Source organism: Bos indicus x Bos taurus, chromosome 13, assembly GCF_003369695.1.
Source record: "Bos indicus x Bos taurus breed Angus x Brahman F1 hybrid chromosome 13, Bos_hybrid_MaternalHap_v2.0, whole genome shotgun sequence".
NCBI lineage: Eukaryota > Metazoa > Chordata > Mammalia > Artiodactyla > Bovidae > Bos > Bos indicus x Bos taurus.
Genome location: NC_040088.1, coordinates 12,560,057 through 12,586,722, shown reverse-complemented (window position 1 = coordinate 12,586,722; position 26,666 = coordinate 12,560,057). Strand labels below are relative to the sequence as shown.

At 45.5% G+C, this 26,666-nt stretch overlaps 1 protein-coding gene across 10 annotated transcripts in view; it reads right to left on the bottom strand.

Annotated features, from left to right (window-relative positions):
* Window positions 1-26,666, bottom strand: part of PTPRT (protein tyrosine phosphatase, receptor type T) — a 1,160,479-nt gene that overhangs the window by 193,198 nt on the left and 940,615 nt on the right. For 5 of the 10 annotated variants that reach the window (XM_027558515.1, XM_027558516.1, XM_027558518.1 and 2 more), the window contains exons 13-14: window positions 24,136-24,172; window positions 6,103-6,159 (exon numbers count right to left, since the gene is read on the bottom strand). In XM_027558515.1, coding sequence (XP_027414316.1) covers window positions 6,103-6,159; window positions 24,136-24,172 — 94 coding nt within the window. The remainder of the gene's footprint in view (window positions 1-6,102; window positions 6,160-24,135; window positions 24,173-26,666) is intronic. The other 5 variants (XM_027558519.1, XM_027558524.1, XM_027558525.1 and 2 more) reach the window with 1 other exon arrangement.

Below are 26,666 nucleotides of genomic sequence, written 5' to 3'. Positions count from 1 at the left end.
TCAGTTTTCTCATCTTAAAATGCGTTTAGAATAATAATCACAGCACAAGTCTACATACTTCAGGTGTATTTCTCAAGTACTCCTCTCAACAACTAGTAATTATTGGTATCCTCAGTTTGCAGACAAGGAAATGGGCACACGTGAGCTGAGGCTCAAAGTCCCACAGCTAGTTTTGGAGGCACAGTCCTGGATCATGGTAATTCTCAGTTCCTGGCACATAATGAAAGAAAAAGTGAAAGTTGTTCAGTCATGTCTGACTCTTTGCAACCCCATGGACTATACAGTTCAGGGAATTCTCCAGGCCAGAATACCGAGTGTGTAGCTGGTCCCTTCTCCAGGGGATCTTAAATTCCAGGGCTTGAACCCAGGTCTCCCGCATTGCAGGCAGATTCTTTACCAGCTGAGCTACCAGGAAAGCCAGGGCACATAATAGGTGCTCACTAATATTGGCCACTGGCATAAAGCATAGTGGGTAAGATTACAGACTTTCCTGGATTCAGATCCTGTTTCATCACTTCTGAGCTGTGTGATTTTCGATCACCAGAGTCTCAGTTTCCTTATCTACCAAATGAGAATGACAACGGTACCCTAAACGGCAGAGCTGTTGAGAAGATTCAGGACATTAATAATATGAAGCCCTCAGTGCCTTCCATGGAAGGTAAGAGGTATGTAACACATGCTTGCTGTTGTATTGTTCTTTTCATCGTCATGGAAACCCCTGGTGCTACTGTCCCCCAAAGCTGCCACCTCCTTCCAGCCCGCCTGGCAGACTGCGCTCCTACTGCCTGTCTTCCACCTCTCTCTGCCAGGCATAGCTGCCATCTTGGTGGGTTTACAGGTTTAAGCCTTTTCTGGAGAGGTCCTCCCGCCTCTGGCTCCTGTTCTCTCTCCATCCATCCATACCTGCCAGATGACACAACCTCTCTGGGAGGGTCCCTCACTCCCCAGGATGTCCAAGCCTGCCAGGGGCACAAGGCATCCTGCTGGGTCTTCCCTAAGTCTGCTAGGCTGCTTCCCCATCTGCTCTCAGCCACACAGTCTTGCCCCAAAGGCTCAAACTCTTTCTATCTGGATGCAAGATTTACAAGACATCCTGGGGAAGTTGCTTTAGAGGCGGTTAGCTGCAAAGCAGTCTCAGAGAGAGTATTATGGCCCAAATCCTGTCGCTGCGGCAAGGCCCTGATATAAAGAGTTGCCAGAGAGCTCAAATCCAGTGTTCTTGGATAACCTGAAGGGAAGGGATGGGGTGGGAGCTTCACGAGGGCGGGGAGATACGTGTACCTATGGCGGATTCATGTTGATATATGGCAGAAACCAACACAATATTGTAAAGCAATTATTGTCCTTTTTTTCTTTTTTTAAAGGATTGCCAGGGAGATAACAATAGAGTTTGAACATGAAGTACAAAGGTAGAAACGAAAGGATGGAGTTGTGCCTGCCAGCCTCTCAAGCCAGGAGCCCTGCTGGAAATGAATTCACTTTCTCTGCTGACCCTGGCCAAGACTGAGCCTGGCGGTGCACGGGCTCATCCTTATTACTTCACAGATGAGGAAACTAAGGCTCTTAAAGGCTGAATGATTTGCCAGAGTTCCCTAGTTTTTTACACAAGGGCTTGTCCCAAAGCCCTTCTCCCTGGGGACAAAGGAGAAGGGCTCGGCATGGGCAAGACAGTGAATCTGGGTCAGCCCAAGGGGTTAAGACCAGCTCAGGGCTGCCTGGCTGACCTTCAGAGCATCGACTCTAAGCTTCAGTCTGGGTGCTGCTAGCTTCCTACTGGGCTCAGTTCGCTGAGTGCAGCCTGGAGGCCTGGCTGAGCAGGGGCAGGGACCGGGGAAGCACTCTCTCAGCGATAGTGGGTTAGTCGTTTAGGTGAAATGTTAAATAGCTAGTCACTTGTCCACTGCAGTCCCAAGTTATCCCACTTCAGAAAAACACCAAACTCTAATCGCAGAAGTTTTACTTTATTTTTTTCAGTGGAAGCATCCCTGGCCTCTACCCACGGGCTGGGCTTCCCAGGTGATGTAGTGGTAAAGAACCCGCCTGCCAATGCAAGAGACATGAGAGACATGGGTTTGATCCCTAGGTCGGGAAGATCCCCTGGAGGGGAGCATGGCAACCCATTCCAGTATTCTTGCCTGGAGAATCCCATGGACCGAGGAGACTGGCGGGCTACAGTCCATGGGGTCTCAGAGGTTTTACCTTGTATTTTTCAATGGACACATCCCTGGCCTCTACCCACCAGATGCCAGTAAGCCCTCACACCCAGTGGTGACAACCAAATACATTTCCAGATATTGTCAAATGTCTCCTGGGGGCGGGGTGTCAAAAGAACTGAACATTTACTGAGCCTCGACTTCTGTGCACCAACGACGGTCCAAGGAGGGTCAAGACGTTTTGTTGGATTATTTGTGTAAAGTTTTAAAACCTGAAGTACAGTTGATTTACAATGCTGTGTTAGTTTTTGCTGTACAGCAAACCATTCAGATTTATATATTCTTTTCCAGACTCTTTTCCATTATAGTTTTTTACAAGATTCTGAATATAGTTCCCTGTGCTAGATAGTAGGATCTTGTTGTTGTTTGTCTGTTTTATATACAGTAGTTTGTATCTGCTAATCCCAAACTCCTAATTACCTCTACATCTGTGCTGCCCACGATGACAGCCACTGAGCCACACGTGGTTATGGAGCACTTGAAATGTGTCTAGGATGATAGAGGAACTGAATTTTAAAATTTGTCTCCATGAATTTAAATTTTAACACTGGAACACTGTAAAGTATGTTTACTTGTTAAACACAATGTTTATCTTTTTAGGATTAGATTTCATTTTTAACTGCTTAAAGTTTAGCATCTGAATTGCAAAGTGCAGTAAGTGTAAAATTCACACCAGATTTCAAAGGCTTAGTGCTAAAAAAAAAAAAAAGTAACATATCTTTTATTAATAATTTTAAAATATTGATTACATGTTAAAATGATAATACTTTGTAGACACTGGGTTAGTTAAAATACATTAAAGTGAATGTCACCTGTTAATTTTTACTTTAACAAATAATTTTAATTTTTTAATAGGCTATGTTATTTATTTAGGTCATGCCCTGAGGCATATGGGATCTTAGTTCCCTGACTAGGGATTGAACCTGTGTCCCCTGCAGTGGAAGTGTGGTCTTAACCACTGGATCCCTAGGGAAGTCCCCATTTTTTACTTTTTAAAAATCTGACTCTAGAAAATTTCAAAGTACATATGTAACTGAGATCTGCATCTCTTGAACACAGTGTAATTCTGGAGGTTTTCAACAGGAGGGTGCTTTTGTCCCCAGGGGATATTTGATTGTGTCTGGCAATAAACTTGGTTGTGCTACTTGGGTAATCAAGTGCTCCTGGCATCTAATGAGTAGAGACCAGGGATTTGCTAAACATCCTACAATGCACAGAACAGCCTCCCACAACCAAGAACTACCTTTCCCCAAATGTCGCTAGTGCTGAGGTTGAGAAACCCTACCCTAGAGCGTGAATCCCTTGAAGCAAAGTCCAGTAAGTTAGACCTGAAGAGCGAGTGGAAGCCGTCACACACAGTTCTCACCGTGAACTCTGGCCAGGGGTGTTGGTATCCCTGCTCTGCCCCATGAAGCAAATGGAGCCCAGAGAAGAACAATGCCCAGATCCCCGGGGCAGAAAGTGGCCGAGCTGAGCCCTGCACTCACTCTGAAGGCCAGCCTGTCTCCCACTCCACAAACAGGTGCCACAGACCTCTGAGCTGGTGCTGATGTGAAGAGGCTGCTTTTGTTTACAGTCTAACGTTCCCATCACTCAGACCTGGTCGGTTATTATTCACATCAGCCGTTATTGCTACCAGGGGATGAGCATTAACAAGAACTCCCTTTGAAAGGGACAGCCTGCTCCAAGAGAAACACTCTTGGACACCTCACCCATCAAATGAAACCGAGAAAGGCATGGAAATAAATGGAAAGCAATGAAATAAACCTGTCAGAGAGGGAGCATTCAGATGTCTCAGGAGGCAAGAGGTAAAACAAATGTGCCTGATACGGGGTTGGCGCTGTTTAAAGAAAACATTACGGGACTGCTGACTTGAAAAGGGCCCAGAGAACAATGGCCCGGCGGAAAGGGAGCTGCCCGCATGCCCGGGAGAAGCGCTGTTTCGTGGTAAGTTGGGTGTGGGCACGTGGTAGGAGCCACTCTCCTTTCACTAGCACCAGGCATCTGTCCGCAACTGCCACCTCCCTCAGGGCAAGAGTGAGACTCGCCAAAAACAGGATGTGAGAGGGGACTGACATTTGACGAAGGCCGAGAGAGCAGGGCACTCTGGAGAGTCACCGAACGTAATCTTGAATGTGACTCTGCAGGAGGTATGGCAATCGGTTTTGCAAGTTAAACAAGGCTGTGCAACTGGCTTAAGGTCACATAACTAGGGAGTGGCTGAGATGACATTCTGGGGGTGTTGATGGTGATACATTGGGCTGTGGGTTGATGGCAGACACAGAGGTGGGGACAGGAGTTGGCTGTCATGAGTGCGGTGGAGGCTCTGCCCAGATCTCTTTTCCTGGGCTGGTGCACCAATCTCCAGCTGCTTAAGATGGAGGTGCTGGCTGCTAAGGTACCCCCTTCCCTGCAGACTGCCATCAGGCCAAGGGAAGTCGCCCCCCAACCCCCACCAGGACACAGACAGTGGCTGACTGACACAGCAGCACAAATGCTGGCCCCTGCCATGGAGTAGGGGCACCCCTGTGATACAGTCCACACTCCAGAGCCCCTGTGGGCTCAGCTGACACAGCCTCCACATCCTCCGTTGGCTTCTTGCCCTGCCCTCACCTTCTTTCTTCTGAGAATACTCATCAATGACTAATCTGCACAAGAATCCCCCATCTTAGGCTCTGTCCAGGGAAACTCAGCCTAAGACAATCACCAACAGCAGAGTTTCTGAGCCTGGGAAGCGGGTAAACAGAAGTGGACCATGGGCTCCTGGATGGCTGGATTCTTGTCATCTCTGCCTCATATATTCCCCTTCCCACCATGACAAACTGACCAGCCAGGGACTAGTAGAGAGGAAGCCACTGTCTTGGCAACAACTTGGAGAGAGGTGCCAGGTAAAAGATCTGAAATCTCCAAAGAAACCTTGGTCGACCAGACAGCGCCCCCGCAGTAGAGATCTCTCTGTTGGGAGGGTCTCTTCTGTGTCTGGGGCCCCATGATGGGCATTAGCCTCTGATAGGCTCTGCATCATGATCTCTGAAGAGTTCATATGAAATGAGAGTGAACTATCATGAGTTAGAGGGAAAAGGCTGGTATTTACTTCAAACAAATATCTACTCTAGACTGGGGTGTTCCCATAGCGGCCTTTTTCACATTTACTATCTTATTTTTTCTCAGGATACAGTTCCAGAAGCCTGTGTGTGCAAACTCTATAAGAAAATGGTGCTCCCCAAAACGGAAGCATTATTATTCTAACTTAACAGATAGGAGGGGTGGGACTCATCATACTCAAGTGACTTGTCCAGGACAAATAGCAGACAGGGAGTCACAGCCAGATCTATTCATTTCCTAAGCACAGACATGTTAAGCCAATTCACCCCAACCTCAGATCATAGCTCAGTATCTCTTCTCCTGGGAATCATCCCCCAAACTTGAGGTGTACTTGTTGGTTTGTTTTGAATACCACACGGCTCTTCTTTGTAGCAAGACTCACACTTGCCACTGTATACGCATTTGTGTAGTTTTTATTTTTTTTTTTGTGGTGGGGGGGGGGATTAATGGTTCTTTCCCCTCCCGCAAAGGCACAGGAATATGCTTTCTTTTGTTCACCACTGAATACCTCAATGCCTAGAACAGTGCCTGGCACACAGTAGGTACTTTGTAAGCATTAGTAGAATGGGTGAATGGATGAGTTAGATAGATGGATGGACGGATGGATGGAGGTAGGGATGGAAGGGTGGGGAGGGGGCAGGGGGATGGCTGGGTGGGTAGACGCATGGGTTGGGTGGATGGGCTGCCAGTTCCTCTCTGGTGCACCTAGCTTGGAGGGACCATTGAGCATGGGCTGCTCTTTACTCCCTTTCCCCCATCCCCAGCCCAGGGCTCTGGTGATCACCTGTGGTGAGGAGGCAGAGTGGAGTCCCCGGGGTCACCTGGGCGCTGCCCATTGGTGCTGACCACAAGGAAGCCAGTCCCCAGGCAGCATGCAGAAGAGAAGGAGAGAAAGAAACACACATGAACACGTGCGGCACGGTGAGCAAAACTGTAATTCTTGTGGCTCTGAAGAGCTCACACTAAACAGCAAAAGAACATCATGATCTAACAAAACAGGGCCTGAAATAGATCTTTAGAAATGAAACAAGGATACGAGTCCCCATTTGTCAAGCACCCACGACATGCCAGGGACTCTGCCAGGTACCTCACATACAATGTTTCTAAGACTTAGAACAACCCAGAAAGGTCAGCGTTATTATAAATGTGCCATCACCTTTCCACCCAGACACCTTCTCCCCACCTTCTCAGTAAACGGTGCCACTACGCATGTGGCTATGCCGTCTACAAACCTGGGGTCATCCTTTCTCTCTCCTTTCTACTGACCTCCAACTTCTGATCACTTGCCATGCCTTATTAACTTTACTCTAGAAAAGGTTTTGAAGTTTTCCCCTTCCCACCAATTCAAGCCAGGTTCCTGTTTCACTTGGGTTACTGAAGCAGCCCCCCTACTGGACTTCCTGCCTCCAGTCCTGTTTCCTTTCAGACTATTCTCCATCCTTCAGCTGAAATGCACCAGTGACCCTGTTGTGCTCCAGGTAAACCTCAAAACCCTTAACCCAGTTCCTGCCCCTCCAGGCTCTCCCCACTCCCACTCAAACACAGTAAACTCTGCCTCAAACACAGTAAACTCCTTTTCATCATCAACCGTGCCCCCTGCCCCACCTTCTTGTCAGGAGGCCTTACCTAGGAGGCTCACTTGGTGTGGAAATACCCACTTCCTGCCTCTTCACCTGGATGAAGACTGTTCATCCTCTAAGTGTCAGCTCAGAACTCCTCTCTGGGAGTCTCACTGTACAAGGGTCAGAAGCCCCTCCTCTGTCTCCCCTAACACCCTGGTTGTCCCTTCTCCAAGCAATAGCCTCGCTGTACTTTAAGTGGCTGCCTCCCCTGCAATTCTGAGTCTCCTGCAATTCTGAAGGCAGTCACTGGCTCATTTCTAGTGTCCTGGTGTGACTTTGCACTGGAGCTAGCACATAGTAGGCACTCAGTGACTATGTCGAATAAATGAATGGAGGAAGGAAGGATCGATCAGACAGTTGATATAACTTGCTGAAGGTCACAGGACTCTGAACTGGCAGAGGCAGTACTCTGGTTTGTATGACTTTAATGTTTTGTCCTTTTAAATTCACTTTTTGCTTCTCTAAAGAATATGCTACAAAAAGGAAGAAGGTGTCCTACGCTTGGTCAAAGGCTGCACATATTTCTCTAGTGATCCATCAACAAGACTGTATAAAGTTCTTACGCAAAATGGAGAGAGGGGCAGGACATCCCAGACCGACTGATAAACAGGAAATACATAACTTCACAAATCTGCACAAATGGCAAACTTTACCAACAACTGTGAAATACTACAAAATATAACCACCAGTCAACAGAAATGATAATATATGTATACCTATAGCTGATTCACTTTGTGGTACAGCAGAAACTAATCCCACATGGTAGAGCAACTATATTCCAGTAAAAATTAAAAAAATAAAATAGTAATCAGGATATCCCTCCCTCAAAGGTTTGGGAAACTTCACCATTCTCAAACCATATTCTAAGTCCAAATTCAGAAAACGAAAGCTGGTAGGCCAAATCTGGCCACCCACTGTTTTCTGTGTGTCCAATGGCTAAGAATAGTTTTTACATTTTTTAATGGCCGGGGTGGGGGATGGGAAATAAAAGAGGAGCAATGTATTATGACACATGAAAGTTACATAGAAATGAAATCTCAGTGTCTATAAATAAAGTTTTACTGGAACACGGCCATGCTCATTTTACATGTATTATCTATGGCTGCTTTTGTGCCACCATGACAAAGATGAGTAGTGTGACAGGGACCATATGGCCTGAAAAACTGAATGTAATTATCCAGCCTTTTACAAAAAAGTTTGCCAACTCCTGTTTTAAGTGGATATTTTTATTACATTCCCCCCCACAACCTTCTGAGGTGGGTAAGACAAAGACTGTTGGCCTGACGTCAGAAAAAGAAACAGAAGGTTGAGAGAAAAGGTGATTCACACGATCCTCTCTGGCCTCTCTGAGCAGCCTCCTACCCATTCTTCCCTGTATCTATTCTTGTCTTTGCCTCAGTCTCCCTTTTCTGACCCATTTTCTAAGCCGTAATAGGGTGGCCTTTGTGACAAAGGCAGCCCTCTAAGCTCCACCCACAGCTCCCACTATCTCGAGACAATCACAGTTCCACGATACGCCATGGGGCTGATGCAGAGTCCTCGATGTCCTGGCCGTGCTCAGCCCTCTAGCCCCCACTCTCACTGCTCCCAGCCTCCTCTGTTCACACTGGCATTCTAGCCATGGTTCCTTTGCCTCGTCCCATTCAAGCTCAATGGCTACCTCTCTCACCACTAGTCATCTGCATGTACCACTTGCTCAGCTCAGAAGGCTTCCATGTCTCACTGCTAGCCTTGTTCCATACGATAACTGCTACTCCTATTTCAAAGCTTCGTCTCAGTGACTACCTACCTGGGAACCCACACCCTACACTGCCTTATATTTCTCTTCTCTTCTGTTTCTTCTTCTCTTATGTGCTTCCACCACGTCCTGGTTTTACCTTCACCATAGCCCTTATCTTGGTGGATTGACAGAGTTACTACTGGTTGGCTCTCCCACTAGTTACTACTTGTTGAGTGCTTGTTATTAGCCAGGCATGGCTCTGATGCACTAAGTCCATTAGCTCATTAAATTCTTAATTAGACCAATGAAGTTAGTGGTGTTACTGTGATTATTTCATAGATGGGGAAACCGAGACACGCAGCAGTTAAGTACCTTTTCCAGTCTAGAGTCAAAGACTGTTCAAATCTCAAGTTCTTAACCTCTATGGGATGAGGGACCACATATCAATATTAAGTGGCACTCAAAACTAAATGGATAAATGATATTCTAGCTTCAGTTCAGTTCAGTTCAGTCGCTCAGTCATGTCTGACTCTTTGCAACCCTATGAACTGCAGCACGCCAGGCCTCCCTGTCCATCACCTACTCTTGGAGTCCACCCAAACCCATGACTATCGATTTGGTGATGCCATCCAACCATCTCATCCTCTGTCATCCCCTTCTCTTCCTGCCCTCAATCTTTCCCAGCATCAGGGTCTTTTCAAATGAGTCAGCTCTTCACATCAGGTGGCCAAAGTATTGGAGTTCCAGCTTCAACATCAGTCCTTCCAATGAACACCCAGGACTGGTCTCCTTTAGGATGGACTGGTTAGATCTCCTTGCAGTCCAAGGGACTCAAAAGACTTCTGCAACACCACAGTTCAAAAGCATCAATTCTTCTGTGCTCAGCTTTCTTTATAGTCCACCTCTCACATCCATACATGACCACTGGAAAAACCACAGCCTTGACTACATGGACCTTTGGTGGCAAAGCAATATCTCTGCTTTTTAATATGCTGTCTAGGTTGGTCATAACTTTCCTTCCAAGGAGTAAGTGTGTTTTAATTTCATGGCTGCAATCACCATCTGCAGTGATTTTGGAGCCCAAAAACATAAAGTCAGCCACTGTTTCCCCATCTATTTGCCATGAAGTGATGGGACCGAATGCCATGATCTTAGTTTTCTGAATGTTGAGCTTTAAGCCAACTTTTTCACTCTCCTCTTTCACTTTCATCAAGAGGCTCTTTAGTTCTTCTTCACTTTCTGCCATAAGGATGGTGTCATCTGCGTATCTGAAGTTGTTGATATTTCTCCCAGCAATCTTGATTCCAACCTGTGCTTCTTCCAACCCAGCGTTTTTCATGATGTATTCTGCATATAAGTTAAATAATGCTATGGTAAGTCACTTAAGTCGTGTCCAACTCTGTGCGACCCCATAGATGGCAGCCCACCGGGCTCCCCCGTGCCTGGGATTCTCCAGGCAAGAACACTGGAGTGGGCTGCCATTTCCTTCTCCAATGCATGAAAGTGAAAAGTGAAAGTGAAGTTGCTCAGTCGTGTCTGACTCTTAGCAACCCCATGGACTGCAGCCTAATAGGTTCCTCCGTCCATGGGATTTTCCAAGCAAGAGTACTGGAGTGGGGTGCCATTGCCTTCTCTGATAAGTTGAATAAGCAGGGTGACAATATACAGCCGTGACATACTCCTTTCCTGATTTGGAACCAGTCCGTTGTTCCATGTCCAGTTCTAACTGTTGCTTCCTGACCTGCATACAGATTTGTCAGGAGGCAGGTCAGGTGGTCTAGTATTCCCATCTCTTCCAGAATTTTCCACAGTTTATTGTGATTCACAGAGTCAAAGGCTTTGGCATAGTCAATAAAGCAGAAATAGATGTTTTTCTGGAACTCTCTTGCTTTTTTGATGATCCAGTGGATGTTGGCAATTTGGTCTCTGGTTCCTCTGCCTTTTCTAAAACCCGCTTGAACATCTGGAATTTCACGGTTCATGTATTGCTGAAGCCTGGTTTGGAGAATTTTAAGCATTACTTTACTAGCGTGTGAGATGAGTGCAATTGTGTGGTAGTTTGAGTATTCTTTGGCATTGCCTTTCTTTGGGATTGGAATGAAAACTGACCTTTTCCAGTCCTGTGGCCACTGCTGAGCTGTCCAAATTTGCTGGCATATTGAGTGTAGCACTTTCACAGCATCATCTTTCAGGATTTGAAATAGCTCAACTGGGATTCCATCACCTCCACTAGCTTTCTTTGTAGTGATGCTTCCTAAGGCCCACTTGACTTCACACTCCACGATGTCTGCCTCTAGGTGAGTGTATTTTTCATTTACTAGCTGTGTCACTTGGAAAATCATACACATTTCTCAGTTTCAATATCTTTACCTATAAAATGGGGGTGAAAAAAATATTGTATTTGGTCAAAAAGTTTGTTCAGGTTTTCTGTACAATGTTATGGAAAAACTTGAACAAACTTTTCAGCTAATCCAAGATCTCATGAAGTTCTTTAAAGGATTAAGTGAAAACCAGTTAAAGCCTTAGTTTGGTTGGCAGACCCAGAGAAACCTCCCTATCCTATGATCCAAGGCTATAACTCTGCCTAGTGGGAATGCTCAGGCTTCCCTGGTGGCTCGGAGGGTAAAGCATCTGCCTGCAATGCAGGAGATCCGGGTTCGATCTCTGGGTCAGGAAGATCCCCTGGAGAAGGAAATGGCAACCCACTCCAGTATCCTTGCCTGGAGAATCCCATGGCCAGAGGAGCCTTGTGGGCTACAGTCCACCAAGTTGCAAAGAGCTGGACACAACTGAGTGACTTCACTTTCACTTTTTAGTGGGAATGCACAGCTACAAGGGGTAGGAACAGAAGTATATCTGGATACTGGGATGGGACAAGGTTTTCCCAGTGGGTGGAGTAGCAGAGGTGATGGATCATTGGTTGTGGCAGGACACAAAAGGAAGAAAAATGGGAAAAGGAGTCATGTATTTAGCACTAAAGATAACTGGTATTTACTGGTGCTGCTCCATTTACCCTTAGGCATATGAAAGAATCTCAGTCACCATGAAAGTCGAAGAGACATGAGTCATTTCCAAGAGAGGTATTTAAGATCCAGGTTACCATCTCCATATTTATTCTTCCCCCTCTGAGGCCACTAATATTCTAGATGACATGACAACAAAGAAACCTTTGTGGCATTAAGCTACTGAGATTAAGGTATTCAGTTGTTGTTGCAGCAAAGCCTAGCCTATCCTGACTAATCCAGCAGAACAAAAGACAGAAGTCCCTTGCTTTCTCCTCTATCATCTGGTCCCCCTACGGTATGGCATGTTTGCTGGAAGATTCACAAACCTTCTATCTTTACAGTTTCCAGGGCTTATTCATATGTACACATGCCGGCCATTAACAAAAACACTGAGACCATGTAAAGAAAGAGGAGGTCTGAATCCTGAGTGCCTCAGACTTCCTTTCTGATTATTTTGTCTTCTAAAGCAATGGATGTTGAGTGGAAAGAGATGCTGATGGGATAAAGATGGCACTGGAACAGATAAACTTGAAAATAAGTTAATTTTTTGATTTATTAGCTTCAATACACTGTGGAAGTAAATAAAGTAGAGGGCTCCTCGAGGCACCTCACCTTCTGCTCCAGATCCCAGGACTTAGCTTGGATACCACTGAAGACAGGCCAAAGACCCACCATACCCTAAAGGTTCTACCATCAGCTATTACTGGAAAAGAGGCATGGGAAGTGTTTAACAAATAGGAGACAGAAGACCCTAACGGTGGCGATTAGAATCTCACCCAGTCTGTATTACGGACAGGATTCAAAATGGTGCCACGGAAATACCATGAGCTTTGGCATTACACCTGAGTGGCAATTCTGAGGGACCTTAAGTTCCTCACTTAATCCATTTGAGCTTACACAGCTTCATTCCTTAAGTCAGGATAATAATGATGACCACTATTCATTTAGTGTGTACTATATGACAAGATTTATTTACTTCTATCATTGCACTGCAGACTCGAGTGAACACACAGCCCTCTCTGACTTGCATTTAACAGGTGGTTAATTTTTGCTAACACCCACAACAATCCATTGAAGAACCATCAGAGAAAGCTCTAATGGAACTTAATTCTTTTTTATTTCTAGTCCTCATCTCTAGCGTCGCCACATTTTCCCCCTTATTTGAGCACCCTGTGATTCTGAGTTCCCCCTGAAATTGCTGGGCCGATGACAAGAGGGGGAAAAGTGCCAGAGTCAAAGGTCAGCAAGTGCACGAGGGAAATCTTACACTCAGTCAATGCAAGAACATTATTGCTATGCAGGATCTGACCCCAGCACAATGGCCTGTAGATGAAGAGGTCAAGTGCTCAGAGCCAAGGCCCGCATCATTCCTGTCTGCTCTCAGTTTCCGCATTCTGAATCCAGCCTGAGTCTGTTTGATTCGTATGAGAAGCGACTATGGTTCAGGTTTTGGTTTTCTTTCTTGGGGAAGAGCAGAAAAAGGACATATGCTTAGTAGCTGGGTCTCCAGGTCTCAAAGAAGACCCAGAAGAAGGAAGAAAGGAAGCTCAAACTGGATCATCTATGATGTTCTTGACCTTTTATGCACATTATCCCAAGTAATCAGGGGGAAGAACTAATGATCTTAGGCCTAAAAGTGACTCCTGGAGGCTGTGACCTGTCCAAGGTCAAAGAGGTAAATTTTGGAGTGGGATTTGAATCCAGGTGTCTCTGATTCGGCATTATTTCAAGCAAGTTCTTGAGGAAGCTTTATATAAAATAGAACCTTCCATACAGAACTGGATCAACAGGGGTGGGGAGGGCAGGTCGTGGGTATTTCCTAGCTGATAGTAGACAATGCCTACTTCTTGTTTGGCTTCTCACATCACCTGTGGCAGGTTATTCTTGTAGCTAAAAAAGCCACGGACATATCACTCCCCTCGTGGGCCCCAGTCTTAGCATCTGTGAAATGAGGACATCTCACTGGAGAATGGCTATTTATTGTCCCTGCAGGGGCAAGAATCCATTAGGAAGACGGGAGAAAAGGCTGGATGAAATGTTCTACCTCAGGCTTAGGCATTATAAAAAGAAGCCACATTTACAAAAGACTATCACCCCCGCCTCCTGTTGCCCTGGGACAATAGTTTTAGTCCATCATCATCACCCCCACGAGGCAGAAAGGGACTATCTGTGACACTGGCCCCTTATCTCATGCTTCATTATCCTGGAGTTCGGCTTTCAGCACCTACTCTGAGGGGGTTGTTTTAATGGGATCGTTAGAGAGTGTTTACCAGATTAAAACTGTGACTTTCTTCTGCAAAAGCAACTCTGCAAATGGCTTTATGGGTTTCCGGATTTATTTTGTCTCAATGACTCGGCTCAGTTTGCAAATCAAATCAAAGCTGATTTTTCTAACTGCCACTTGGGCGCACCCAGCGGGAGTCTGCGGAGCCAGCTGCACTGCCTTGAAGGCTGGCGCCTGAGCGGGGAGAGAGGTTGCCTGCTGGCAGCCACAGAGGTTCCCATGGGAAGACAGTGGACAAGCAAGGGCTTGATGGAACCCAATCAGGGCAGGGGGAACAAGTCCGAGGAGGCCAAGTTTATTTTCTGGAAGGAGAAAAGGCAGATTCATGTGGCCCCCAAAGACTGAATGGAAGAAATAAGAGGGAGCCAGTTTGGACCCCTGATATTGAGGCTCCCTGGAACTGAAATGTCCAGTGGTGGGAAATACTCCCTGGGGGAGTAGTGAGGTGTCTGTCATTATAGGTATCCAAGCACAGCCTGCTTGGTCTTTGCATTAGTGGGGGTTGTAGGTCATGCAGCTGATCCCTACCTCTACCGCTGTTACTCCTATCTCCAGAGACTTGTGCAAGGGGCACCACCTCCTCTGGAGCTACCTAAGAGTCTTCCTGAGGGGAAGGTGAGGGTAAAGGAAGGAAATGCCAAGGACTGATTGTGATGGGGTAGGAAGCAGAAATTCTCGCCTCAAAGCAGAACAACTTGGGAGAAATTTACACTCCACTGGGGATCTAGCCTAGACTTAACTGTCTGACAGCAGACTCTCACTGAGCCTTCTCCCTCTCGCTTTTACACATTTCCTCTAAGAGCCCTCCCTCGATACACCCCAGGCACCCAAAACCCTGCCTCAGGCTCTGCTTCTAGGGAATCTGCCTTAAGACGCTCCCATTCTTCATCTGCTCACTGAAAAATTCCTCTTCTCCACTACGGGCTGAACTCCTGCTCTTATTCCTCTCAATCTGCAGTCAAAGTTAGTAACAGCCAACCCCTGGCAGGAGTGGCCGAGAGGAGCTACCCCACGTCCAAGGAGCGGCGGCTGCATGGGCGCAGGAGGGCCGAGAGGAGCTACTCCACATTCAAGGTCAGGAGGGGCGGCCGTGAGGAGATACCCCTCGTCCAAGGTAAGGAGCAGCAGCTGCGCTTTGCTGGAGCAGCTGTAAAGAGATACCCCATGTCCAAGGTAAGAGAAACCCAAGTAAGATGGTAGGTGCTGTGAGAGGGCATCAGAGGGCAGACACACTGAAACCATATTCACAGAAAACTAGTCAATCTGATCACACGGACCACAGCCTTGTCTAACTCAATGAAACTATGCCATGCCCGTGGGGCCACCCAAGACGGGCGGGTCATAGTGGAGAGGTCTGACAGAATGTGGTCCACTGGAGAAGGGAATGGCAAACCACTTCAGTATTCTTGCCTTGAGAACCCCATGAACAGTATGAAAAGGCAAAATGATGGGATACTGAAAGAAGAACTCCCCAGGTCAGTAGGGGCCCAATATGCTACTGGAGATCAGTAGAGAAATAACTCCAGAAAGAATGAAGGGATGGAGCCAAAGCAAAAACAATACCCAGCTGTGGATGTGACTGGTGATAGAAGCAAGGTCCAATGCTGTAAAGAGCAATATTGCATAGGAACCTGGAATGTTGGGTCCATGAATCAAGGCAAATTGGAAGTGGTCAAACAGGACATGAGTGACCATGGACATTCTAGGAACCAGCGAACTAAAAAGGACTGGAATGGGTGAATTTAACTCAGTTCAGTTCAGTCACTCGGTTGTGTCCGACTCTGCGACCCCATGAATCGCAGCACGCCAGGCCTCCCTGTCCATCACCATCTCCAAGAATTTAACTCAGATGATCATTATATCTACTACTGTGGGCAGGATTCCCTTAGGAGAAATGGAGTAGCCGTAATGGTCAACAAAAGAGTACAAAATGGATGCAATCTCAAAAACGACAGAATGATCTCTGTTCGTCGCCAAGGCAAACCATTCAATATCACAGTAATCCAAGTCTATGCCCTAACCAATAATGCTGAAGAAGCTGAAGTGAAACGGTTCTATGAAGACCTACAAGACCTTTTAGAACTAACACCCAAAAAAAAGATGTCCTTTTCATTATAGGGGACTGGAATGCAAAAGTAGGAAGTCAAGAAACTCCTGGACTAACAAGCAAATTTGGCCTTGGAATATGGAATGAAGCAGGGCAAAGGCTAATAGAGTTTTGCCAAGAGAATGCACTGGTCATAGCAAACACCCTCTTCCAACAACACAAGAGAGGACTATACACATGGGTATCACCAGATGGTCAACACCAAAATCAGATTGATTATATTCTTTGCAGCCAAAGATAGAGAAGCTCTATACAGTCAGCAAAAACAAGACTGGGAGCTGACTGTGGCTCAGATCATGAACTCCTTATTGCCAAATTCAGACTTAAATTGAAGAAAGTAGGGAAACCACTAGACAATTCAGGTATGACCTAAATCAAATCCCTTATGATTATACAGTGGAAATGAGAAATAGATTTAAGGGACTAGATCTGATAGATAGAGTGCTTGATGAACTATGGAATGAGGTTTGTGACACTGTACAGGAGACAGGGATCAAGACCATCCCCATGGAAAAGAAATGCAAAAAAGCAAAATGGCTGTCTGAGGAGGCCTTACAAATAGCTGTGAAAAGAAGAGAAGTGAAAAGCAAAGGAGAAAGGGAAAGATATAAGCATCTGAATGCAGAGTTCCAAAGAATAGCAAGGAGAGATAAGAAGGCCTTCCTCAGCGATCAATGCAAAGAAATAGAGGAAAACAACAGAATGGGAAAGACTAGAGATCTCCTCATGAAAATCAGAGATACCAAGGGAACATTTCATGCAAAGATGGGCTCAATAAAGGACAGAAATGGTATGGACCTAACAGAAGCAGAAGATATTAAGAAGAGGTAGCAAGAATACACAGAAGAACTGTACAAAAAACATCTTCACGACCCAGATAATCACAATGGTGTGATCACTAACCTAGAGCCAGACATCCTGGAATGTGAAGTCAAGTGGGCCTTAGAAAGCATCACTACGAACAAAGCTAGTAGAGGTGATGGAATTCTAGTTGAGCTATTTCAAATCCTGAAAGATGATGCTGTGAAAGTGCTGCACTCAATATGCCAGCAAATTTGGAAAACTCAGCAAAACTTGGAAAAGGTCAGTTTTCATTCCAATCCCAAAGAAAGGCAATGCCAAAGAATGCTCAAACTACTGCACAATTGCACTCATCTCACATGCTAGTAAAGTAATGCTCAAAATTCTCCAAGCCAGGCTTCAGCAATATGTGAACCGTGAACTTCCTGATGTTCAAGCTGGTTTTCAAAAAGGCAGAGGAACCAGAGATCAAATTGCCAACATCTGCTGGATCATGGAAGAAGCAAGAGAGTTCCAGAAAAACATCTATTTCTGCTTTATTGATTATGCCCAAGCCTTTGACAGTGTGGATCACAATAAACTGTGGAAAATTCTGAAAGAGATGGGAACATCAGACCACCTGACCTGCCTCTTGAGAAACCTGTATGCAGGTCAGGAATCAACAGTTAGAACTGGACATGGAACAACAGACAAGTTCCAAATCGGGAAAGGAGTACATCAAGGCTGTGTATGGTCACCCTGCTTATTTAACTTACATGTAGTGTACATCATGAGAAACGCTGGGCTGGAAGAAGCACAAGCTGGAATCAAGATTGCCGGGAGAAATATCAATAACCTCAGATATGCAGATGATACCACCCTTATGGCAGAAAGTGAAGAGGAACTAAAAAGCCTCTTGGTGAAAGTGAAAGAGGAGAGTGAAAAAGTTGGCTTAAAGCTCAACATTCAGAAAACTAAGATCATGGCATCTGGTCCCATCACTTCATAGTAAATAGATGTGCAAACAGTGGAAACAGTGGCTGACTTTATTTTTTGGGATCCAAAATCACTGCAGATGGTGACTGCAGCCATGAAATTAAAACACTTACTCCTTGGAAGGAAAGTTATGACCAACCTAGACAGCATATTCAAAAGCAGAGACATTACTTTGCCAACAAAGGTCCATCTAGTCAAGGCTATGGTTTTTCCAGTGGTCATGTTTGGGTGTGAGAGTTGGACTGTGAAGAAAGCTGAGCGCCGAAGAATTGATGCTTTTGAACTGTGGTATTGGAGAAGACTCTTGAGAGTCCCTTGGACTGCAAGGAGATCCAACCAGTCCATTCTAAAGGAGATCAGTCCTGGGTGTTCATTGGAAGGACTGATGCTAAAGCTGAAACTCCAATACTTTGGCCACCTCATTCGAAGAGCTGACTCATTGGAAAAGCCCCTGATGCTAGGAGGGATTGGGGGCAGGAGGAGAAGGGGACGACAGAGGATGAGATGGCTGGATGGCATCACTGACTCGATGGACATAAGTTTGAGTAAATTCTGGGAGTTGGTGATGGACAGGGAGCCTGGTGTGCTGCGATTCATGGGGTCGCAAAGAGTCGGACACGACTGAGCGAAACTGAACTGAACTGAACTGAACCCCGAGCTGAGGAACAAGGTAAAGAAGAATGTGAATATGTGTACACAGGTTCTTCACCCCATCAGTGAAAAAGACTGCCTTCCAGGCTTTTGAGATGAACCTGTCTTAATCCTAGCATTAAATCTAGCAGCTCATACAAACTTCCACCCCAGCGTTCCTTAGCAGCACCTTAAGCTGGAGGTTCTGCCCCAGCTCTATAAATAAATACTGACCCCTGGTGGTGTGTGGATCCACCCAACAGACTCTTTGTAAACAGAGGGGACTTGGTTCTCCCAGGGAGTCTGGGCCAAGAGTGTGGCTCCTCTCACAATCATTCAGCTAGCTTCTCAAATGCCACCCTCACGCTGGATATGACTCAGTTCCCAGGGGTGGCTGAGAAGGAGTGGGGACGGGACCGGGGGGCACAAAGTATCTCACATGCACCCACTCTAGAGGAGTAATCCCCAGGGCTGCCCCAGGGCTTTAGCTCTGCCGCTGCCTGTCCTCACTCAGTACACCTCACTTCTCTTTAGGGGCACTGATCACAGTCACAACCCCACCGCAGTCTCTCACAATCATTCACTTCATGTCTGCTTCCACACTAGACTGCGAGCCTCCTGAGGACAGGAAGCAAGACTGCTGGTTCACTGAAAATCCCCAGTTCCTTACAAGGTACCTGGCTCCTAGGTGCACTGTGAGTGAGCTAACCACGAGAGACATAATGGTCATCAATCATGATTTTCTAAGAATTTCCAAAACAATTTACAGTAAATAAAAATCCATTTATATGTATGTTATCATTCGGTCCTCATAACAAACTGAGATTTTGGTGTGCTGGGGCTGGCTTGCATTAGCTTGCTGCAGAAGAAATGTTGCTGAACATTCAGAACATTCTTATAAGCCAGCTGCTGTTAAGCTATCAATAACTTGATATTGGATTTGTGGGGATATTTACACCCTAGAAATGGACAAAGACTACAAATAAAAGACTTTTCCAAAGAGCAGGTTTATCAGCAAACCACAGGCAGTAATTACGTTCAAAAATTTTCTGTGAACGGGTAGATTATGTTGTTGCTCAGTCACTAAGGTGTGTCTAACTCTTGGCGACCCCATGGACTGCAGCACGCCAGGCCTCCCTGTCCTTCACTATCTCCCAGAGTTTGCTCAAACTCATGTCCACTGTGTCAATGATGCCATCCAACCATCTCATTCTCTGTCACCTCCTTCTCCTCCTGCCCTCAATCTTTCCCAGCATCGGGGTCTTTTCCAATGAGTCAGCACTTCATATCAGATGGCCAAAGTATTGGAGCTTCAGCTTTAGCATCAATCCTTCCAATGAATGGGTAGATGGGGATCACTTCATTTTATTTTTTAATTTTTTGACCACCCTCTGTGCCAAACAGGATCTTAGTTCCCCAACCAGGGATTGAACGTGTGCCCCCTGCATCGGGAACACAGCGTCTTAACCGTTGGACTGCCAGGGAATCCTGGGATTACTTTAAATAGGGTGCTTCTGAGTTTCGGAAGAGGGAGTATGACCCTCAGGATCTCTGAGTCTTGCTGCAGTGAGATTCTGACCAAATGCATTCCCTCATCTCAGTAGGTATTGTTCGAGAGTCAACGATATGCCAGGAACTTCCTGCCATGGCCAAATGTGACTGGGAAATCAGTGGCAAGGACCAAGCAGTTCCTCATCAGAGCTCCCCTCAATAGCAGCAGGGCTGGCACCTACCCCAGGAGGCCTGGCCCTGCCCAGGACCTGATGCTCCACCACCATGTGGGTTCTGGGAAGGGCCCTCTGCCACAGACCCAGTGTCTGGTTTGTGGGGGTGGCCCTCTGCATTTACCCCCTGCCCTGGGATCCTTTCATAGATTAAGCAGCTCCTCTGCTTGAGGAAGCCTTGCTTTGCTTCTGCAGAAACCTGGAGCCACATCTGGACCTCAGCCTGCACCTGGGGCCCTCTTTGGCAGGGCCAGTTCCTGCACAGCCCCCAAGACTGCTGGGATCCCACTGAATGGTGAGCAGTGAAAGGCTTCAATGGGAACCATGTGGACGCTGCCCCTAACTGCATGGGGCCCGTTATAGCTTGAACGGAGTTCTCCTCAGATTCATATGTCAATGTCCTAACCTTAGACTGTGACCTTATTTGGTAAATGGGGTCCCTGTAGAGGTGATTAGCTGAGTTAGGATGAGGTCATACTGGAGTAAGGTGGACCCTCAATCCAATATGATCAGCGTCCATAGAAAAGGGGAAAATTTGGACAGACACGCAGGGGAAGAGCACCATGAGGAGATGAAGGCAGAGATGAGGTGAGGCGTCTACAAGCCAGAGAGCACCAATGACGGCCAGCAATCCCCCAGAAGCTGGAGAAAAGGCACGAAACAGACTCTGCCTCACACCCTCCAAGGAGCCAACCCTGCTGACACCTCAATCTTGGATTTCTAGCATTCAGAAGTGTGAGACAATAAATTATGCTTTGTTTAAGCCACTTAGTTTGTGAACTCTGCAGTCGCTGAAAACTAACACAGGTCCCCGGCTTTGAAGACCTCCCGGCTGGCAGTGCTTCATTAGAGCTTGGGTGACGAACAGTGACATTACAGACAGACAAGGGTTAGAGGTGCACACTAGAGCCAGGGATTCTATCTAATATTGATAGAAGATGCCCTGGGCTTCTGGTCAGGTCAGAATGACCCCGAACAGCTCAGGCTGTTCCATTCTGAGTAGCAGCCCTCCCAGTTCCATGGGACTCACACAGCCGACCACAGACACTGTCTGGAGTCACTGGGGTCAGGGACAGGACATCAGCAAGTTGCTTTATCGCCAGAGCACTGGCCTCAAGCCTGCCCATGTGACCACACTCCAGAGACTGGCTGCCCGCTGGCAGACCCATGAGGAAAATGCCACAATGACAAAGAGGTGGAGGAGCTCTGAGGGAGACAGACGGGCCATGGAATCTGTCACTGGAATTTGTTACACCCTTAATGCCTGCAAGGTTCCCACCATCATACTTTCCTCTGTTAAAAAGAAGAGCATTTTTGGCAAACCTATAAAGAGGGAAATTTGATTGACAACATCAGGAAAGGGATGGGTCAAATATTGAAGCCTGGACTTAGTTCCTTGATACACAGTCCCCATGGGCAGGGTATGAGTTCAGATAGGGTTCTCGTTCAGCTGACCCTGGATGCTCCAAGGGGACAGAGCAGACACTGATCAAATATAGCTTTCCTTCGCTTTGCCTTTTCTCTGCATCACCAAGCATCCTGCTTATTTATCTGATGTGATGCTGAGAAAGAATCACTCCTTGACCTGAGGGAGACTGGTATTCTGCTCACTACCCTACTGCCAAGAGCTGCTAGAGCCTGCTTCTCTGGTTGGGGCAATGGCCCTGGAAAACAAAGGCATGGAATCCTGGAATCCACGTCTGACTCCTGACTCCTCTGAGCCCTGCCTGGGCATGGCCAGCTGGGTATTCACACTCACGAATGCATTCCCATCCTTTCCCCTGCCACACCTGGCACATGCACACAACACACTCCACTAAAGGAAGGTTGTATCCTAAACATCAAACAAGAAGAGAAATCCTCATGCTAAGAAGAAGTAGACAACTCTTGCTCTAGTTCTTTAAAGCTCACATTAATCTCACAGATCAGCAATGGAACCTGGAGAAACATGGCATGGTGTACTGTCTATGTACATGGACAGTGGGTCCTGAAATTGCCAAGAACATATGCTTTTAATTCCTCTCTCTCAGGGCTTCCCTGGTGGCTCAGTGGTAAAGAATCCGCTTGCCAATGGAGGAGACATGGGTTCAATCCCTGATCCAGAAAGACCCCACATGCTGTGGAACAACTAAGTCTGTGCGTCACAGCCATGGAGCCTGTGCTCTGGAGCCCAGGAACCGCAGCTATTGAGACCGTGCACAGACCTGGCTCATGCTCTGCAAGAAGAGAAGCCACCGTAATGAGAGGCCCACATGCTGCAACTAGAGAAAAGACCCCACTCACTACAACTAGAAAAAAGCCCGTGTGGCAGTGAAGACCCAGCACAGCCAAAAATAAATAACTAAATAACATTCTCACTCAGAGTCCCCACAGATACCTTTTGCCTGTCTGATCACATGTTCTCAATTCCCAGTTCACATCCTACAATTCAACAAACTCCCTTTTAGGAGGGCTTTCTGTCCCAGGGGATGGTCCTTAGAACCCCCTCTGCCCCCGCAGGGGACGGCACTGCCATCAGCCCTCCCGTGTCCAGGCGTCAGAAGCTCGCAGGGAGCCATGGAGCTTACTATCACAGGGGAGGCTTCTCTGTAAGTTTCCTGCCCACTCCAGGGGGTTGCTGCAGATACCGAGCTGTCCGGCCCGAGATCAGAGCTCTAGTGCTAGCCCAGAGATAAGGGTCTTCTTTCTAGACGATCTGTTTTCTTCAGAGGAAAACTCTGCTGAGGCCCATAATTTGTGCCCCTTTTGTTTTCAGGCCATCAATTCTCCTTGCCTCACAAGCAGTATTTTCTCTCTTTCTGTCCAGAAGCCTGAGCTCCCGAGAGAGAACACATTAGGGACATGCTGACCTCTCCTGACTTCTGGGAGAGCAGAGTGAGTTCTTATCACAGTGAGCCCTGATTGCTTGTCTTCTTCCTCCTGCATCTTCCCTTTGCTGTCTACAAACTGACGTGACTTTCTTCAAAGTTATAAAACTAATGGGTGATAGGTCTTGGTGCATATTCTGTCAAATAACCATTCAATATTCCTGTCTCTCTCCCCCGTTTTCTGCTGTGTGTGCTTGTGTGTATGTATTGACATATGTATATACATACTTGAGCCACTGTCTTTGTCTATAGTTTATGCCTATCATTACATATCTACTTATATCTTTTCATTGCTGTGGAAGTCACCTATGAAACCATATATGCTCTCAATAAATGCAGGGACTAGAATGAGTTGCCCAGTTTTGGTGTGTTTATACAGGGAGGATAGCTGTTAAAAATATCAGTTCTATAACAAAAAAGATAAACCTGATTTCTAACCATTCAACCTTGTAATAGGTTAAATGATAACAAACCATTCATTGATTTTTTTTTAAAGAGTAATAAACAGAAACATGTACCAATTCAAAGAGCCAGGCAATTCAATAATAATTAAGGAAACAAAAAGTGATGAGCCTGAACAATGCTGCCTTGGTTTTGGGGATAAGTATAGAAAATGCCAACTACACAACAATGCAGTGTTTGCTTTCTCATTATACAAGGCACTAACACTAATCACCTCATTTTTGAAAGCTATGCGGCAACTGAATAAAATCCAACACCAGAAGATTGGTCTAACTGACGTGCAAAAAAATACCCACATAAACATAGACCCAAATACAGTGCAAATATATAGTGGAAGAGTACTTGAGCAAATTTATATTTACCACTGATTAATGTACCAGTCTGTGCATCCATCCATCCATCCATCGACTAAACAAATATGTTCTGAGCTCTTCCTATGCTTTAGGCACTGTGTTATTAATATATACCATAAGTATATAATAATACCTAGATGCAAATGACTCCAGTGAAAATAACAATTGTTTCTTGTTATTTTTAGTCACTGTTGCCTAAAATTTTCCTGTGTTGCTACAGAGAGAAGTACTTCAATAACTGAAGACAGACAGCGCATGCCAACATACCTTTTGTAGCCAGGCGGACACAATTGATTTTGGTCTCCTGTGAATAACAAAAGTGAGATTCCAGTTAATTTGTTGTGTTTGGTTTTTTAATATATACAAAAATATATGTATACATATTTGCATATATAGGCTTGCTTTTATATTTTTAATTATAATTTAATATTTGTCCCTTCCAGGTTTTTCCTCCAGGGGAATCACCTTTTAATTCTATTTCTTCATTTATTCTTACACTGGTGTTACTTCCACTTCCTGGCTCTCATCACCTTATCAGTTTCTTCCCCAGACAGAACTACTTCATAAATACTGCCCAGCACAGAACAATAACCATAACACTAAGTGAGTGTGGCATGTGTGTGCTTCACTCAGTTACATGGTTAGCAGGTGGTATCAAGGGCATCTGTGAGAAGCTTAATGGGATTGCTGGGTCATGTGGTTCTATTTTTAGCTTTTTAAGGAACCTCCATCCTGTCCTCCATAGTGGCTATATCAATTTACATTCCCACAAACAGTGCAAAAGGGTTCCCTGTTCTGTATACTCTCTTCAGCATTTATTATTTGTAGACTTATTGGTGATGGCCATTCTGACCAGTGTAGTTTTGATCTGCAGAATCCAATGCCTGTCTTGCTAATGCCCACATGTAAAGAACCACTGAATCTTGAAGGCACTGTATTAATCAGGATTAGTTTAGTTTAGTTGCTCAGTCATGTCCCACTCTTTGCGACCCCATGGACTATAGCCTGCCAAGCTCCTCTGTCCATGGAATTCTCCAGACAAGAATACTGGAGTGGATTGCATTTCCTGTCTCCAGGGGATCTTCCTAATCCAGGGATTGAACTCGTATCTCCTGTGTCTCCTGCGTTGCAGGTAGATTCTTTGCCATCTGAGCCAACAGGGAAGCCTCAGTCAGGAATATGCAGAATAAAACCCAAGAAATCCAGGGGCTACAAACAGCAAAGGTTTATTTTCCACTCAAACAACATGTTCAATAGAGGAGTGTGGTGGGTCTGAGGGGGAGCTGATGGTGGTGGCTGGAGGATGCTGTCATCATTGTAGCCACTCAAAGACCAAGGCTGCTACCTCCATGTTAATATAATCAGTGTTCACTGAGGCTGGAGAAAGGGATGATGACGAGTTTAGTAAGAACTGGCAACTAAAGGCTTGACATTAGAAGTAACGCTTTTCCTTTGACACAGGTTCTATCAGCTAGAGCGAGTCTAAGGGCCATGCCTGACTTCAGTGACACAGGAATTGGAGTGCTCCAAGAACCAGAAAGAGAAACAGTGGTAATGTCTACAGCAGAGTCTATGTCATCCATGCACACCTCTGAATGCTAGGAACTGTCCCTCCTATCAAACCCAAGTATGACTCCCTAGTGGTCTTGATTCTGTTCTGTAGCCCACAGAAAGTCTGCCTTTGTTTGTGTAGGAAAGATGTCCAGATACTGAAAGACAGTTCTCAAGTTCATTAACATTCTTTTTCAACAATTCCTCAGATGATAAAAGCTCAAGTCCTCTGAACCAAATTAATGCTCTTCCCAGGACATCCTCCAGTTTGTCCCTCTTAATGAGAAGGGACTAGAACATAAAGCAACAGTCTATGTGTAGTCTTGTCAATATAGACTACCCAGATTACCTAGATTATTACGTATTATTATAGATTACCTAGATTATCACTATTTTCCATTTTTTCTTACTTAAACTGCACTTCTAATAACACAGCCAACATTTCACATTTTCACTGATCACAATGAATATGTCAGCAACTCTTTCCCACCAAAAAAAGAAAAAAATTTGCCTGCTTCTACATATATACGTGGTCCTACTATGACACTCAAGTACAGAGTCACACTTGGAACTGTCGAAGCCTATCATCTTTGAATTGGTGACCAGAGCCTATTACCTTATTATCTTCACTATCTGCAAGTTTGGGGACATGCTTTTTCAACTTTATCCAGATCACTAATATAAGTAGTAACCTAGAAAATGCCAGTAACAGACTCAGTGGCATGCACTAGAATCCCTCTTCCAGGTTGGCATTCACCTGTTCATCAGAATCTCTGGTTGGTTATGCAACAGTTACTCGCTGTCTCAATTGCTTCAGAACTCAGACTCTACTGTGGTATTTTTCCAAAAACATAGCTTGAGAACAGGGTCAAAAATCACTTCAGGTACTGATGCTCTGTCTACTGCAGTTCCCCAATCAGTTCAAGAACTATCTTAAAGAAGGTTGGGTTGACATGACTTGTTCTATGGAACAAGTGTTTCCTTTTTTTTTTTTTTTTTTCTGTGCTGAAAGTGTTACTTTTTAAAATAAATAATTGTTTTATTTTAAAAAATGGAAAATGCAGAAATGTTAAAACAGCATGACATATTATGATTCAAATACATGAAATATTCATTTGAAGGTGCTTATATTTCAAGAAAAACAGTTTTTTGTTTAATGAACATATCCAGGAGACAGAAAGAAAGAAGAGAGAAAAAAGCAGAACTCTCTAAATGAGATGGGATGAACTGGGAGAGTAGCACTGGCG